We start from the raw sequence: 17518 nt of genomic DNA, 5'->3' as shown, positions 1-17518 counted from the left end.
TGCTGGTGTTTTGTAACTTCAACACCAGTGGAATGAAAGATTCGCCAAGAATTTAATTAACTTATCTGACGATCAGTTACGAAAATCATAGAATTGTTACAAAAAAGTCGAATGAAAGTTTTTCTGGAAATATTAACCAATAACAAATTACAATACAAGTACTTCTTGTTTACACTTGTTATAATGTTATGTACTCTTTCTCTATACAAATATCAAGGATCATAACTTTTATGGCTCAAATTGAAAAAGTTAGAGTACAAGAATTCATATCATAATTTAGATGGTTTTGGTCAGAAATAACCATCATAAATAATTAAAGCCTCTTGGTTACCGATGATCGTTATCGATTATGGAATCTTTTTTGAAAAGGAATGATGGCTATTGAAAACATTAACATAATGAAAGACACAATGCTATAGATATAGTGGTAAGTAAGTAAAACAATCTGCTGTAAATAATAGAAGAGACACAAGATGGGAGGTAACGGTGCTAATTGACCGATCAATCTTCATTAGAAAACGGCTTAATTACAGTACAAGCTCTCTCTCTTAGGAACTCCTCTCCGTCGTGGCCATCGTTTCCTTCACCTCCTTTCTTCCGGTACCCTGGAAAGTTTAATAATTCCGAAACCTTGGCGAGATATAAATCACAGAGGCACGACTCCTTTCGATTGCGTCCTCCTTTTCCCTTCGTCTTTCTCTCCGCCATGGCCATAATTCGAAAAACTTTCCAAGGAACAAAAGTGAGGACTTTTGTTCCAAGTTTTAGTTCTTCGTCTCACTCCTCTCGTTCGCGAGGGCGCTGTTTGCGGAGCGACGCGACGCCCCGACAGTGTTTTGTTTGCTTTGTCTCTCTTCCTGTTAGGTATATAATGCCGTAACTGCCTGGACCATCTCTGCGTACCTCCTTCGCGTCCAACCAAGAACCAAAAGATTCCAAGATTTCTCTCTCTCTCTCCATTTCTATTTCCCTCTTACGGGGTTTTGTTGGTGAAAGAAAGAAAAGGGAACGGAGTACTGTCACCGCCCACGCATACAGAAGAGAGGTCGATGAACAAGTTCATTCCGATTCTTCTTTAGACCTCTTACAGAGATCACTAAATCTTCATTCGGCAGATCGGTTAACTGTTCGATCCTTTTGTAACGAGGTTACTAATAGGAAGTCACGGATTTTAAGATTAATTTTTAGATAACATTAAACCTAACCTTATATGATCGTAAGAAAGTCTCATTGATTGATCACTTTTAAGATTGATTTTTAACATTTAGCAATATTCAGTGCTCACAACTGAGTGAAGCCATATGTAACTTTAAAATGATAGAAGATATATATGTTACTCCGGAAATTAAGACATGTCAAAGATTTCAACTTCTATTTTTTATTCTCTTATTCTTATTTTCATTCTCTTTATTCTATATAAAAAGATATTAAGATATATGCGTCTTATCAGTTGCAAAAAAGAATATATATAGTCTACATTCAGTCTATGTTACAAGTACTCAATAATGTCATCTAAACGGATGTCGATTAAATTATTACTAACCTCTGTGTTATTAGAACACTTTTAAATTGGGGTAAAAGGTTTCCATCAAAGTTCAAAGCGAAATTTTCCTGTGGATAGGAGTCGCAACCGCGTGTTGAATTAGAGACGCGAGAACGGACCGACCTAATTAATTTATTCGCACGTGGTGGAACGCATCGTTATTGATTGATTAGCAAGCGGCCTAAACCGCGGAATAATTTTCATTTGCACGGAAGGCTAGGGGGAGGGGGGGTACTCAGACACGACATGTTCGTTTTTACCGACGCGAACCAAATCTTTTTTCGTTTTTCGGCGCGCGCGAAACCGTGGCGCGAAGGAAGAAGAAGGGGAGAGACGTAGTAGAGTATGATGACAGCGGAAAGACACGACCACCATAGAGAGAATGTCGATCTCGTTTTTGCGAACGGTAGGAAGACACGCGGAATGGACGTTTGTCGATATCGTTTTCACGAACGACACGTACGTATAAGTTACGATGATGTGAGGCAGATCCATTAGACTATGCAATTGTCCACGTATTGCATTGTCAGCCACCATTGGAGATTTCTATTCAGAAATCGCGGAAGTCCCCGGATGCATTGACGAGAGGTAGAGGATGATCGAGGACCGCTCTTGTTGCGAGAAGGAAAGAGGCACGAGAGAGACGGAATCCCGTGATCGACCAGGATACTGGTTACTCGTATTTCCCTTTTTTTCCTCTCTCCCTAATCGTTGTGCGTGATATTCGTTTCCACGGAAATCAAGGATCTTTCCTGACGCCCGTGTATTAGTATTCTAGAACCCATCAGAAGTCACGTGTTTTATTTCATTCGACGCTAGATACACGAACTATACAAAAATCAGAGTAATTGACTTTGTTGAGGTTAACTAATTGAAATTGAGAGTAGTAGAATAGTTAAGAAGCTTTAAAGAAATGAAATTGATTGATTTGAAATTTAATTAGTTTTCATGTAAGTTTATAGTGATCTAAATCTTTTCATTTTTATTATGATGCAGGTAACATAACCTAAAGTTATCAACCTAATTAATTTAACGTGACTCATTTATTTTTTGTGAAAATACGAACCTAATAAGAAAATATCAGAAAATGGAGTTGGTCAGTTTGGCTTTTGAGTGCCGCGCATGTAAGTTCATACTATAATCTAAAATTATCAATATTAATTTATTACAACTCATCAGTCTTCTATAATAATACGATAAATAATTTGTTAGAAGAATCTTCCTCATTGATCGACGTTTCTACATTTATGAAGTCGCAACAAGGTTCCTCGAATGGCCGAACAAAATTTCTCGATCCCCTAATTAACCCAGTTCAAAGATCCCGTGTCGGTGAAGTGAATCTTTGTTGCGCCCCGGTTCGATTCGCTTCGGTGGAAGCACACGCACGCCGCTCGATCGAGGGGTGAACACGGGCTCTGAATAAAAAGCTTTTTACATGGCCAGAAAAAATAAAGGAGGACCATGGAGCAGCGGAGAAGAGGGGGACGCTTGCGAGAGAGGAAAGGAAGAAAAATCTCGGATTTCCTCGTTCTGCTACGCGCCCTTGTCTTTTGCCCTCTCGAGTTTCCTGGATCGTTCTCACCACGCCCAGCAATTTGCCTTGTGCTACAACTTTACGATCGATTATTCCTCGATTACGGTGTAACGAGATATCCAACGTGGTACACATGGCCATTGTTCGATTGGAAAACCACCAGTCCCCATTTTCTTACGTTAATACTAGGCCTCCGCGGACCTGTCGTGAAACAATTATACTCCCGTTAGGGCCTGCACAGCATTCATTTCAAATTACACAATGTGTCGCCGCAGCCATTGTGAAGCCACGACCGATGATTGACAGAGAAAGGATACGGAGAATCGAAACGAACAAAAGCTAGCTGAATGATTCTACGATCTAAAAAAGAAGATTCGGAAGAAGACTACTTAAATCAGTTTTCCGTTAAAGTACGATTCACGAGGGAGATTCGAAGGAGATTTAAAGATTCGAGATTCGATCGGATGCTGCTTAAAATACTTTTTGAGGTTAGGAGGTTATGTAGGAGATTGCATTATCTAGTTACTTTGAGAATCTGTTGTTTAAAGTTAGAAAAGGATACGATCGTCCTTTTTTATATGTATGATGTTTGGTATCTTTCCAATTTGGAAACCTTTTCTGTACTCTATTCTTCATTAGTTGGATCATTAAGGGTTTCATATGCTAAGCTAAATGTGAGATATAGACGTGGTTGCTAAATTTGAAAACTTCCTTAATAGATATTTTTGAATTAGAAATGTAAGTTAGAATCTTATTTGATAGATACGTTTGTAAAAAACCAAACGGTCAATATGTCGTAAAAGTAAAGGACGCAATTGCCTCAAGGAGTATGGAGGGAGTGCTTTTTAACCACAGCGGTTGTCATCTCGTGTCCTTTCAAACAATAACGAGAGGACAATGACTAGTTTGAAATTCGCGTACAAAGCGGGTGTAGGCATGCTTAAATGGCACTTATAATGGCACTTATAAAAGGAACCGTGCCTAAAACGTACCTGTATCCCCTGCAGATATACCCAGTATAAACGTGCGTAAGATTGCAAAACCCTTTCACCGATTGGACTCATTGTGCGGTTGATCCAGTACAACGCGTCCATTCTGCTCGATAACCACGGATCGTGCAAAGCCACGCTTCGGGCACTTCTTCCATTTCCGATTATCCGTTACCTTCTTCTTTCTTTTTTTTTCTTTCCATACAAACTCAACGTTCTAATCCAATGGGAAAGTTTTCATTTTTCTTTTATTCTTAAAATTACATAGAGGTCTTAGAAATGTGTGGCGTTTTATAATATTCTTTCTTATCCTTAGAATGGTTTATTTATTGGTCTAAAGAAGGACTAAATGACACAGTTATCGGCAACATAACATAATTCCACCGAATTCTTAACCCTGGTAATTAACTTTCTTATCTTTACTTGTTCTATCTCTCTAAACTTTAATCCTAATTGAAACAACTAAGCTCTAGGTAATTATTTTCCAGTTAGGAATTATCTGATTAAAAAATGTAAAAAAACCTAATTTCCTCAAGTTACCAGTAACATAATAACTCTACCAAATCTTTAACTATGGTAAATAACTTTCATTATCCTAAAATAACCTGTAACTAATTATCTTCCAGTAACCCTCTGTAAAAATGACGGAATTGAAAAATGTAAAGGGTCTAAATCCCAAAACTTAAACAGGATTTCACATTCGACTGGTCAGACTAACAGATTTACCTTCTATGTATATATTTACAATTTTAATTCCCGTCCTAAGATCCAAGGATTTCCTGTCTAGCTAAAGAATCTGTACGAGGTATGCATATATCGCCAGGTTCCCTGAGGTATCCGGGAAGAATTCAGTGACCGAAAAGTCGGCGAACCGTGCGGGAAGATTCACGGATAAGAAATGGGGTCCGTTTGATCGCGGGCCAGCGGTTGAAACGAGGTGAAAAACCAGCCCCTACCGTATCACTCGGTTTCTTTGGCCAGGATCAGGCCGAACAATTAGACTCGAACGAGAAAACCCTTTTGATGGCGATGCACCGCGATGAACGCACGACGGACATATTAGTATAATAAGCGGCGGCCTGTGTGCGCGTATATAGATTACGAGACAACAAAGAGAACGAATGAAAGAAGCGACGGAGATAGCAGTAGCGATGATGAAAAGGACGAGTAGTGATCGGTGGGAGAACGCCCGATTTTAATGTGTGCCCAGGTGGTTGTCGACAGAACAGCCGCGGTTCTACGGTAAATTATTTCATATCCATTGGCCTACTGCATATCTTTGTGATCTAGGAGCCTCAAACGGCTAATTAATCAGGAAAGAATTTTCTAGATTATTATCCGCGACCATTATGCCTGGCATCTATTTGATCGCCATTGGCCACGTCGTGGAAATATGCGAACGGAAAATAGAGGATAGATGACAATCTTCAACGTTTAAATTTAGACTCACTGGTTTATCCTGAATGTTTTAGTGGTTCCAAATCAACGCTCTTATTCTAAATGAATAGAGTTTCGCTGAAATTCGATATGTTTAAATCAAATGATAGAGATACATCTACATGATGTAAATATATTTTAGAATCATTTTAGTATCATATCGAAGTGGTTGAAACTATGATTTCTCTGCCTATAATCCACGATCAATAGAGATAATTTGAAAATTGTTTCAAAATCAATTCATATCATATAAAGATTTTCCTAAGATCATGCAGTTGTTATTCAAAAGTCATTTAAAAATCACGTAATGACTGTTTTAAAGATTATCTAATAATCATTTGAAAAATAATATATACATATATCAGTGTAATTAGAAACGTTTAATGGCTAATTCAGTGTTCTGTTAATAACATCAAAGATCATTAAAGAAGTGTCATATTCGTAGAAGTATCTCGAAATCCAGAAAATAGGGCTAAAATGCCTCCTTCGCCGTCTCTATGGTTTCAAATACAATCTTTAAAAACATAAGCCTTTTATAACATTTATGTAAAAACACTGGTAACTATAGTTCGAATAGTGATCATAATGAAGATTGCTAATAGCTCTCTATCAAGCAATCATCCTCCTGAACTCGATTCTTCGACCATTAAGATCAAGAATCTTTTACAGGGTTACCAAACTCGTTTAATGCGGTTTCCTCGGGGAAAGATATGCGCGAACGTCACCACCGTCGCGCGTTTGTGTTCGTAGTGATGTCGTAAACCAATCGGTCCGCGATCACGCACACGCACACACGTGCCACAGAAAGAAGCGAGAGCGGAAAAAGCGATAAACGAGAGCGATAAGGAGAACGAATCGAAGGAAGGAGGAAGGGAATCCAATATAACTGCACACACGTTTATAGGGTCGATGGGAATATATTGGAGCGGATATTGAAATACTTGTTGGTAGTTTGAGTCGAAGGCGAGAGATGCCTTTCTCGATGCCATCTTGATTGCGCAATCGAGGCATCGGTCCACGAGTACAGAATTTAACGATAAAGATCGTACGGATTATAGAATCCTAGACGGGGAACAGAGACCCCTTCCTATCTATCCTCCTTTCCCGGGTTCTGTGCCTTTATCGGTATTACGAGCCTCAACCCCTCGCTGTTTACGAGAGAACCGCATCGTTCCGTTAAATGAAACCGATATTATGTCATCACAGTTACAGTTGGTTACTTAACCTCATCATTCCTTTTCTGGAAGTTTCTTATTGTAAATCAAGTATATTCATGGTTTTCGTTCATTTACAGGTTAGTATATAGATAAATTTGGCTATATTTAACGGTGTTTATAGTTATATTGAGATGTGAGTTTAATTTTGCTGTATCTTATGAATCATTTCAAACATAACCACATTTTTTAATGGTCAGAAAGTTTGTTAATTTTTTAGAAGATATGAAAGAATTGCTATTCCTTGTTACAGTTTTATGCATAACGATTTTCTTAAAATATTAAGAATAAATGTTTTCAAACTAAGATCAAGCAGCAAATTGATAAAATATAATGTTACAGAAATTACGTTTAACAAATATTTATACACCTTTGATCTACGACCGTTCTGTTGCATCTTCGCCGCTGTATATCTTGCTCTTTTCTAATTAAAATTTCATCGAGAACCTCCATTGATCCGCCACGTAATTGAATGGTCTGATGCACGGAAATCTTCTATTGAATTTGCGATGAAAAGAAATTTCCGTTCCCAATAAAGAAGATTGCCTCTGAACCACTGTACACGATTGTGCTTTACGATTCTTTATAACATTTTGTATCGTATTTCAATAAATAGAAAAAAAGTCAAACGAAATATTTCAACTTTTTCGTTAATTTGTAGAAACGGAAATGTTAACAAAGCAAAGAAGAGAGAAAAATGTGCACCAACAATTACAGTTTATATTAAGAGGACCGTCGTTTCACGCCCTTTGCATACTTTCCTTTCTCTTTCACGAAAGATATGTATTCAGTCTTATATAATAATCGCTTCGTATTTCTTGGAATAAAGAGTCTTTGAACGAAATAACTGTTCTTGCATCAGGTAAAACACGAAGTTAATATTGAAATTCCATCATATTCAAACGAAATACGAAGAAATTGAAATTATCAAATCTCTTTAAGTAACAAATTCATAATAAACATTAACATCTATATTTACTAACTACATTTATGTTACAGTTTCAAGAATATCAATGAACACGAATGGAAACATGGTGAACGCAAGAAGTAATTACAATACGGATAGTCTTTTACAGTTTCTGAATTGGAGAATTTCCTACATAATTCTATATTGCAAAAACGAAGAGGGATTAAGGAGGAAGATAGAATTCTGGAACGTGAACGATTCTGTCGAACGGAAATGCAATTCGCAGCGGCGCCGGTAGTCGAGTCTCAGCTCGAGTCGACAGATAGATAGAGTCAAGATTCAATTAGCTCTAGCTGTCAACTGCATGATACTCATCGATTCAATACACCTTCTCGTTTGTGTGCCCCCGCACATGCTTCTTTCTCGTGCGTGTTTGACTGCGTGAGCGAGCGCGCGCACGCGACCGTACGCCAGTTCAGGTTTCGCGTTTAGTCTCGTTACGTTTTGCACACCCGAACTCCTCCGTGTGTATGTGTGTCATCGTATACCTGTACTATACATACGTGTTTTATCACGTGAATGTGCTTAGTACACGCGTGCATGCTGAAAATTAACCCGGTCGGGCAAATCGTGAATTTTGGAAATGATTTTACGGTCGCGGGAGAGTGCGAGGGAGTACATAAATTTTCGACGAGCTCGATTTCACCGAATAATGAGACAGACCATCTGTCGTAATAGAAGTACCAGTAATATTCAAATTCCTGATTCACCGTGTTTAACGTGCAAAAAGAACCGTGTTATACAAAAAGAAAACATTCTAGCTAGTCAGTTTTCAACTATAAATTATGTTGATTGAATCAATATGAGAAATTTTGTTGAATTTGTTTTAAATATCTATTCATTATACGGTTGGTGCTCATTTATAATAATGGTATGTAGAAAGAAACGATATAATAAGCTTGATAGTTAAAATACTCAGAATTGACCTCCATTGATATAGTCACATTCAGAACTATATATGTTTCGTAAACACATTTTAAATCTTGGGTTGTAAAAGTTACTTGTGAATTGATATTCTGCTTATCTTTATAATCTTTCAGCAAAACTATAGAATATTACGACCTCTTGCTCAATGACGATAGTCGTATCATATAATGAAAGTTATCTATAATTCTTAAAGATATAATTTCGATTAACATCGAGTTCGGTGCCCCTTTTATATTGAGTTTTTAATTTTCTTGGTTCGATTAAAGTACGCGGTTAATATAACGTTTTAACATGGTTTTAATTGATCATCCGTTCGTAAAGATTCGGATCCGCTATTGAATGGTCGTTTTGAATACGTGAAAGAACACCCGTGGAATTCTGTGGTGACCGATGTGCGTGTAGGTGATGTAGGTATCACTTATCCGAGAGCGGGGCGATACCAGCCATTTTCAATTTATTTCAAGAGCCTTTTCGTGGCGGAGAAAAGAAGGGTGCCACGACTACCGGCAGAGAGATACCTATACAAACGACCTTCGACTTCTCTGCTTCCGACGACCACTTCCATCGGCAGCCGTAACCAATAGCCGTTTCACGAACCTGATATTAAGGTATTAAAGTTATTTCGATTCGAATATCATCGGACAACGTGTAGTCGATGCTTAGCATTATAAATGATCCATCAATAATCATATACATATGCGATTGAGAAATCAATCGATAATTAAACTATGATTATGATTATAAGTAACATTAGGCTTACCAAACCCATCAAAATGACGAATTTTAGAGTTACTAATGTAATTGTAAGGTGACCGTAAAAGATAAAAACTTTTGGAAAACCTAATATGCTTTTGGCGAAATTAGTGTTTGCTTGTACTGAAATAGAAATATGATTATGTATACGCCTATTTATTTTCATTATACTATTTTAATTATGATTATATATGTGTTCTTTACAGTTTAGTACATATTCTTTGTATTTTTTGCAATATATTATAGATCATAGTTAAGTCTAGTAGGTTCTAGTGTTAACCAATCTCGCATGAACTTTATTCTATCTACTTTTATTATATTTTAAACAATATGGAATAGCTCCTATGCGAATGAAATTGCTTTATTTTGTAAACTATAGTACGCCCCAGTTTTATTCATGTTAACGCCATTGGTAATTCATTTTTTTCGTGGCTGAAATTTTAACGTGAAGAATGTTATTGTTTTATTAACCTAATATAATCTTCTAAATATTTTTTTATTGGGGAATATAGAAATAATAAAGAATAGAATCGAGATTGAAAGCCTTCTATTGCACAGAATATCAAAGTACATATATGATTTCACTTGGCGATTCCTTTTTAACCACTTTTCAAATGGTTAATGATACTCGCTTTTTGATAATATGTATTACGAAATGACGGTTGAGTAGCTGCGCGCTTGAAAACCATTTCAAACTAGAGTACTTAAAAACCTTCCAATATTCTCGTTAATTTTCCTACAAACGCGCACTCGAGATATACATACAAAATATGCTGGTAAAATTAAACCAGCCGCTAGTACCAAAGCAGTGGTAAGTGTGAGCAAAAAAAGTCTGTGGAAAGAACCATTTTTTACGAAAAAATCCTTGTGCACGCTTTATTTTCTATTCACGTTCGTATAACCGCAAAATTCAAGGAAAATACAGGAATCTTCAATTATACAAATAGGCACCTCAATTACAGTAAATATATCTTTATACGTGAAAATTACAATTTTTGCATAAAAACAGATTCTAATTCCACTCTCTAGATAACTTTCAACGTTATCATATTTTCAATGCTCTCGTATCAATTTCTTTATTCTTATTGATTGTAGCTATTCCAGTATATGCTGGAGTTTTCTGAAGATATGAAAGTGAAAATATGAAAATATGAATCATTATTCGCATACATGATTTATTGCTCCAATTTTATGCAAAAATCTTTTTTCATTTATTAAAAGTAAAATGAAATTGATATATAAAAATTCGAGATGATACACAACGAAATATGTATGACATACCTAGATATATAATTATAAAGACTTTAAAGGCAAGAATAAATAAATATACGTAATCATAATTCAATATCAATAAAAGTAAACATTGATATTCTAAAAAACACTTTCATATTTCTCACAATTGTAAAAACAATACACTTAATACTAGTCATTTTGACTGGTTTACTAGCTTTAGTACCAAGTATCTGGTAACTCATTTTTACAATAGATAAGTCACATATGTGATCAAATTTCATTTTTCAACTTTATACACTAGAAACATACAAATGAAAAATACATGATAAGAAACGTGAAAATAGAATGAGAGAGTGCGAGTAGAAGAGAGAGAGAGAGGGCGTTGCGGCCGCAGAATTATTGAACCCCATTGCAAATGTGGGAGAACAGTTGGGGGAAGGAAAGCGGGAAGGGGTGGAATGAGACGTAGGAGGTGGATGGGAGCAAGAGAGTTGTAAAAATAACGCAGTTAATTAGCAGCAAACCACTTTAGCGAGCTCGAGCCCAGTGCACACACTGTAATAAGCAAAGAACAACTCACGGGCGAAAAACGCCCTCGAACGCGAGGCAACTGAAACGCGCCAAGGCCCAGACGGAGCCTCTTTTTCTCTCTCTTTCTCTCCTTTTTTCCTTTCGTTTCTGTTTTGCTTTTCTCGCCCTTTCTTCTCCCCGCTCATGCTCCACTCCATCTCTCCAACCTCGTTTTCCGTTGCGTACTGTTTCCTCCTTTACCGGCTGCTCTACCGAGTCAACCATAAACAACGGACGTTTTAACAATTTCGCTGTTGCATACCGCTTCGAAACTCATTGTACCGTAGAAAAAAAACCCGCTTAGTACCGAAGGTTCCTGATTTTTCTCCGCCTGAGAATTAATTTCCTTTCTACTGCAGGTTCTGGTATTATTTTCTCTAGGATAGCCGATATAGTATCCCCTAATTACCACAGCTTGACCATTTACTAACCGCAAAAAATTTGAAAGTTCAAAAACGGTTCTAATATTTGATGAATCCTAAATTCAGGTTTACATCTTAAGACAACTATATAAAGTATAAGGGAAAAATGTTCATTTTTCGTGATTTTCCATTTTATAACATATTTTATTTATGAGAACTAAACCGTGAAATGTCGCCATAAGATACCATTAAAGATTTCATACATTGGTTATTAAAAATAGGAATTCATTTTGTGCTGTAACAAAACATGGTTTTATTACTGTAAAACAATAATAATCAATTAATCATTTTTTTTACAATATCTAAATAAGGTACAAACTTCATTTTATGAACAATACAACTCAACTTATTAAAGCTTTTCCAGTGAACTTCAAACTTCAAACATCATATATTACATATTACGTAATATTTCTTGTTTTTTCTCCCCTTATTGTTCATATAATCATTATAATTTATATATCGTATATCTGTATTACATATAATACCTAACTTTGACCTAATCCTAACCTAAATATTTTTTTCAATTGTGATGATACAAAAACGTTTTATACGTAATTTGAATGGTATCAAATGATCAATATCCTGCATGAATATTTTTCATCTAAGGTTATATTTTTTTAGAGTTCTAATGATGAAAGAAATTCATGTTTATTTATTGAAACGCGTATAAAGCAGGAAAACATGAAATTAAGAACGATGAAAAGAAAATCAAAGAACAGAAAAAGTTTTGCTTAAAGTAAAAGAAGAGACGCGGGAGATGTAGATGTCAGGAGCTGTCACATGCACAATCGTAAAAGATAGAGACGATTCAGTTGAGGAGAGAACCCTTTTGGTAGCTGTAACCCTCTTTTCTACCGACCACAACGGTCCGCCAAAGGAAATTGAATTGGCAACATCAGTAAACGACGCCAGAGTTGCTCCCGCGCTGCCGAAAAAGAAAAGAACAAGAAGGAGCATGGTGAAAGAGAATACGAGCCAGAGAAGAAGTAGGTGAAACAGAGAAAGAGAATAGAGCCGTGTTTCACGCCTCGTGAATTTCAAACCGTTTGAAATCCAGGTGGAAATAATACAACTTTGCGTTCCTTGTTAAGGATCAAAGGAAACCTACCCCAATCTCGATTTCGAGGTCCTCCGTTCCTCTTTCTTCATCCTTACCCCTCTATCTATCTCTCTTGCTACTAGAGATATAAATCGAGCAAAATGTTTGATATCCATATTATGCTATATTTAAAACCATTTACTATGACATCTTGCTTTTCACATAACAATTGATTCTTTTGTCTTGACTCTGCTTATGTTCAGAAACATTGATCAATTTCATAAATTGGAAAATAGAGAAGTTGAATTGAAAAATAGATAATTTACTTTGGAATTCATTACTTATTTTTTATGGCAGTTTCTTCTAATAAATAAACCTACAGAATTGAAGTACCTGTTTCTTAGGAATGGAATACTAATTGGATATCTATTAATGAAATTGACAAATTTATGAAAATTGGAATTGATCAATTTGACTTCTGAAAGGCTTATATATAAAAGTATACTGTTTTCGAAAATTTGATTAAATAAAATAATGAATTAGTCACATTCTTGATTAATTGAATATTATTTTATTCATCCTATACAATAATATTTGTAAAATTTAGTTTACAAGTGTTGATTGAATAAGTTATAATAGTGGAATCATTTCTTAAGTTAATATTTATAAACTTTTAACTTTCTTCAATTCCCGATAGAGGACATGTTCTCGAACTGGAAATATATAATTTTTCAATATAATTTGAAACTGTGTACAACTGTACACATACTACATAAATGTATGTAATAATTATGGGATACTGAAGTAAACTTACCATAAGGATCAAACCACACTCCTTCTAATTTATCTGCTAACCTATCTCGAATTCTTATATACTTGTGGCCACTTGCTACACTTTCTACGAGTACTAAAATATGTCTATAAATGAAAATTACACGATATTAAGCAACTATTTATAATTTGATCATTTAATGTAAATATAAACATAAATTTGTATACATACATACATGTGTCGTGTGTATAAGAATGAATATTTTTTATTATGAATAACTTTTTTACATGTAAAATGTTGTAATAATGTTAATCAAAGAGGTAATCTCTTAAAAAAAAAGATATTCTATATAGAAGCTAACCTAATCTCTACTTACAATTAAATTATATTTTGATTTACACATACTCACTTGCTTTTAACTTTTTTTAACAATACATTGGTTAAAAACATGATTTTTAGTTGTATGTATATATTTAAATATGTATACAAGATTTAATGCATATCACTGAAATACTTTTACACAAGGTTTTTACGATTGTGTATAAATCAACAAGGTAATAAAATAGGTTAGGATGAACTAAAAACCTAGTCAAATTTAATCTATTTTACTATTGATTAAATATGTAGGAAAAATATTCAATGTATCAGCTGTAGATAAACGAATTTTTACGTATATGAATTTTGACATTGAATAAACAATTACACAAAAATGTTTAAAATTTCGATTTTTATTGTCAATAGATGATAAATCTATATTTTATTTTCTAATGTCTATATTTTATTGTCTAATAGATGATTCTTATATATAAAAGAGCAAAAAATCAAATAATTTTTCATCAAAAGTATTTAATATTTGATTGCGTTACATAATATATTGTGTGTATATTTGTATAAATATTTGGCATTGAATTAAACTTCTAGTCTAATAGTAAACTTCTCAATTGAAAAAAATGTAGTGTATGTGCGCGCATATAGTTATTATATAGAAAATTGTATTATCGTTATATAATACTAAAAAATTTTTTTTGAGCAAGAAAGAACTTGATTTATTTTTTTAATCATAACCGAACTACTTCTTGAAATAGAATTCTTTACATTCATGAACATAGTGCAATAATAACTAATAGCAAATATGTACTTTACAAAATACAAATGAAATTGTTAGAATTGAAAACCACATACATAATTTAATTTGAAGCAAAAAAAGATCAATAATGTAATAAATGTCATGATGACTTTACTTTGTCATTAGCCATAATTTCTAATCTTTTTATTACTTTTGTAAGATCGATTTCCTTTTGCAACTTCAAGTAATCCACTTTTCGAACATTATGTATGCTAGACCACGTGGGTAGCAGTTTACACAATAAACGTAGATGGTCCTCTAGTTCAGCAGGAGATAATTTAGCTCTAAACGAGTTCTCTAATTTAGTAATTACAAATTCTAATGTTAAAACTCCCTTTTTTTCAGCTACGAAAATATTACGCAGAACTTTCACTAATTCGGGTAATCTTGAATACATTACAGCCTCTTTTTCTGCATTTGGTGGACGTGTCATAGCCTCCAATGCTTTAGCAGCTTGTTTAGCACGAACCTAATGTATAACAAAATTTTCGTCATTAAAATACGAACAAAACATAATGAGAAGTAAAGATGAAAACATTTACTTTCTCAAGAAGAGCCTTTGGTATGCCTTTCAGTGCACTAGTAAGATGATAATTCTTGTTTACAGTAGGTGTGGCAGGTGGAGTATCCACAACTGTAATATTAACCTTTTGTACACCACCCTCGGTTTGGGTAGCCGTGCTTACTTCATCTTTTTTTGGAGAAACAGTCTTTGAAGTCATCTTTGCTTCTGCTAATCGCTGCAATGCTTTCTCCATGCGAGTACCGCAATTGAATAATGATTTCGCTTTATCTAAAAAAAAACCATAAAAAATTAGTTTAAAATTTAAAGTATATTAAGTCAAGAGGTACATGCTTTTGTTCTTACCAAGAACATCTTTTGCACTTGTCATCCTTTCTACATTAGGTGGTTGTGGCAATTCAGCCTGTTCAATTACTTTACAAGTTTCAACATCAAATTCAGGATGCCAACGCAGAATCTTTTCCTTCGAGATGTACATTGGTGTCTCCAAATTAAGTAAGAATTTCTCATGCTCGTCTTTTACTTTATCTGCACTCCAAAGATAAGGAAATGTTAAGACATTTATAACAAATCTGTCAACAATTTTTATACAAAACCAGTACCAAGCAAGATATTGTAAAATTTCCTTCGTCTGTCAAGTAATACTCGCGGTCCCATACTAGCTTCAGATGCTGTTTTCAAAACATCGTCTGCATCTGGAGTATTTCTTCCATCTTTTTCTTCAACAATAGGTGTAAGAAGTAATTCATATTTATCCTGTTTAGACGAAGAACCAAATGCACGATGCTTCTCCTGGCTGTAAATGTACGCATCAGGGAAAATGGTTTTCATTTGCGCTAGATGTTCCAACGTGAAATTTTTACGCAATAACTCTTGAACTGCAGGCTTTAGCTTCTTGAAAGTTATTGTTTCTTTACGATTGAACAGCATTGCAGAAACCTGTAAAATTGATAATGCAGTATGTAATTACAAATATATATTAAAGACACATATAAAAGTAGTTTTTATATCAGAAATAACATACTGTATCTACACATCTGAATGCCTCTGCCAAAAATCTATAATGATATGGCAATGGCAAACCAGGAGTGCCACTTTCAGCAATTGATAAATATTGCTGATAAGCTGGTGCTTTTATTGGGCTACCTTTCACAGGGCTTGGGGTTGATTCTTTAGGTTCAAATAAAATTCTACGTTGAGGACTGGCATTCATTAGTTGTTTATCCTTCAAAGGACTCAATAACATTTTACTTGGAGATTTATACACCTTTTGTGGGCTGCAAATAACAACGAGAATATTATAAAAACATTTAAATCAAATTATATAACAGAATAGAAATTTCACAAATATTTTACCTAACAGGTATTTCAAGTTGGATCTTCTCAAATTTCTGTATTTGTGGTTTCTTATCGTTTTTATGCAATTGCTCTAGCCTTTGTTCATAATTCTTTAACCGAGCAAGAGAAGTTTTCAATTCCGAAAATTTGGAAGATCTATTAATTTTACTTTTTATATCATTTAAAGACAGCTCTTGCTTTGCTAGTTTGTCCATAGTTAAACTTTTCTTTGGCGTTGTACAATTAGTTAATGAACTCTCACCACAATCGTTGTTCTTCTTAGGTGTTCCTGGAAGTTTCTTTCTTGGGCTCAGTGCACCTTTCTTCTCAAAGAGCACCTTCTTTACATCCAAGTCTTCTGTGATCTTTTGAAAGCTTTCTCTGATATCCACTTGCCCTTCTTCACCAGATAATTTTCGTGTACGTGTAACTCGTGCACGAACATTATGTTTAGGCGTTTTTTGAGCACTTGATTTAGGAGAATCAAACTGAATGTTCCTTACAGCTGTATTAGGTTTTGACGTATGATCAGTTGCTAATTCTTTACCAGGTACCACAATAGTCTCCGGACTTACTCCCATTGTTTTTTCTTCTTGAATTGGAGTCAATGTTCCCGATGACTCTAAATTACCTTCGTTAGTTGGGCTCTGACTATTTACAACTCTCGATTCTTCCCGATCAAGAAGCAAAACTTTAGCCTTGTTTCGTAAATCGTCAGTTGCTTGTCGTTTACGTGTATTAAAATACGCCGTTACTGACGGCTGAGACATCTTTTTTATATACGAATATATATGCGTGTGTGTATACCAGAAGAAATCCGTTAAAATGTTCAAAATTCTGATTGAAATACTTACGGATTTCCAATCGCCGTAACCATCCACACCGATTACAGTGTGCGAATGAAGTCCCGCCTGTTTTGTCAGTTTAGGCGCCAAGCCAACGAGAATAAATTATCTTATCTCTATCATTAGCGCGCGAAATTTAAATGTTACGCTCATTTCTGGTAAGAAAAGATTGATACATTGTTTCAAAATATAATATTTAATAAATGAAATATTCTTTATTATTATAATTTTTATGCATTCTGAAAATACTCGTACTTTATTACCAAATTACAAAAAAAATATTGCA

General features: G+C 34.8%; 2 protein-coding genes and 1 long non-coding RNA gene across 4 annotated transcripts; 1 reads left to right on the top strand and 2 right to left on the bottom strand.

The window, feature by feature from the left end:
- The first annotated feature begins 6534 nt into the window (after positions 1-6534).
- Positions 6535-10435, top strand: LOC122569798. Of its 2 annotated transcripts, XR_006317579.1 has the most exons (4): positions 6535-6797; positions 7060-7275; positions 7379-7579; positions 7717-10435. It is a non-coding gene; the product is annotated as an uncharacterized LOC122569798 (long non-coding RNA). The 2 variants fall into 2 exon arrangements; XR_006317578.1 differs by having other exon boundaries at positions 7379-10435.
- Positions 10436-13176: 2741 nt separating this feature from the next.
- On the bottom strand, positions 13177-13984 carry LOC122569440 (39S ribosomal protein L33, mitochondrial). The gene is made up of 3 exons (XM_043730514.1): positions 13810-13984; positions 13443-13546; positions 13177-13341 (listed from the first exon to the last, which is right to left on the bottom strand). The coding sequence occupies exons 1-3, from the start codon at positions 13848-13850 to the stop codon at positions 13292-13294; spliced, it is 195 nt and encodes a 64-aa protein (XP_043586449.1). The 5' UTR covers positions 13851-13984; the 3' UTR covers positions 13177-13291.
- A 245-nt stretch (positions 13985-14229) lies between these two features.
- On the bottom strand, positions 14230-17482 carry LOC122569425 (DNA replication factor Cdt1). The gene is made up of 6 exons (XM_043730459.1): positions 16406-17482; positions 16074-16326; positions 15652-15988; positions 15395-15577; positions 15069-15319; positions 14230-14995 (listed from the first exon to the last, which is right to left on the bottom strand). Exons 1-6 carry the CDS (start codon positions 17155-17157, stop codon positions 14627-14629), a joined length of 2145 nt encoding a protein of 714 aa, XP_043586394.1. The 5' UTR covers positions 17158-17482; the 3' UTR covers positions 14230-14626.
- Positions 17483-17518: the final 36 nt, after the last annotated feature.

The sequence above is a fragment of the Bombus pyrosoma genome, linkage group LG7, assembly GCF_014825855.1.
Source record: "Bombus pyrosoma isolate SC7728 linkage group LG7, ASM1482585v1, whole genome shotgun sequence".
Taxonomy (NCBI): Eukaryota; Metazoa; Arthropoda; class Insecta; order Hymenoptera; family Apidae; genus Bombus; species Bombus pyrosoma.
The sequence above is the reverse complement of the archived record's forward strand: the minus strand, read 5'-3'. Positions and strand labels throughout refer to the sequence as shown.

What these genes read in the sequence shown, in the direction of transcription:
- LOC122569425 (XM_043730459.1), bottom strand. Translation starts at nt 17,157, where the DNA reads ATGTCTCAGCCGTCAGTAACGGCGTATTTTAATACACGTAAACGACAA. An exon ending in CATTCAGATGTGTAGATACA is followed by an intron (nt 15,989 to 16,073) that starts GTATGTTATTTC and finishes TCAATTTTACAG; the next exon opens with GTTTCTGCAATGCTGTTCAA. An exon ending in CAAAGGCTCTTCTTGAGAAA is followed by an intron (nt 14,996 to 15,068) that starts GTAAATGTTTTC and finishes GTTATACATTAG; the next exon opens with GTTCGTGCTAAACAAGCTGC.
- LOC122569440 (XM_043730514.1), bottom strand. Translation starts at nt 13,850, where the DNA reads ATGTTTTTAACCAATGTATTGTTAAAAAAAGTTAAAAGCAA. An exon ending in TTAAAAAAAGTTAAAAGCAA is followed by an intron (nt 13,547 to 13,809) that starts GTGAGTATGTGT and finishes TTTCATTTATAG; the next exon opens with ACATATTTTAGTACTCGTAG. An exon ending in AGTGTGGTTTGATCCTTATG is followed by an intron (nt 13,342 to 13,442) that starts GTAAGTTTACTT and finishes ATATATTTCCAG; the next exon opens with TTCGAGAACATGTCCTCTAT.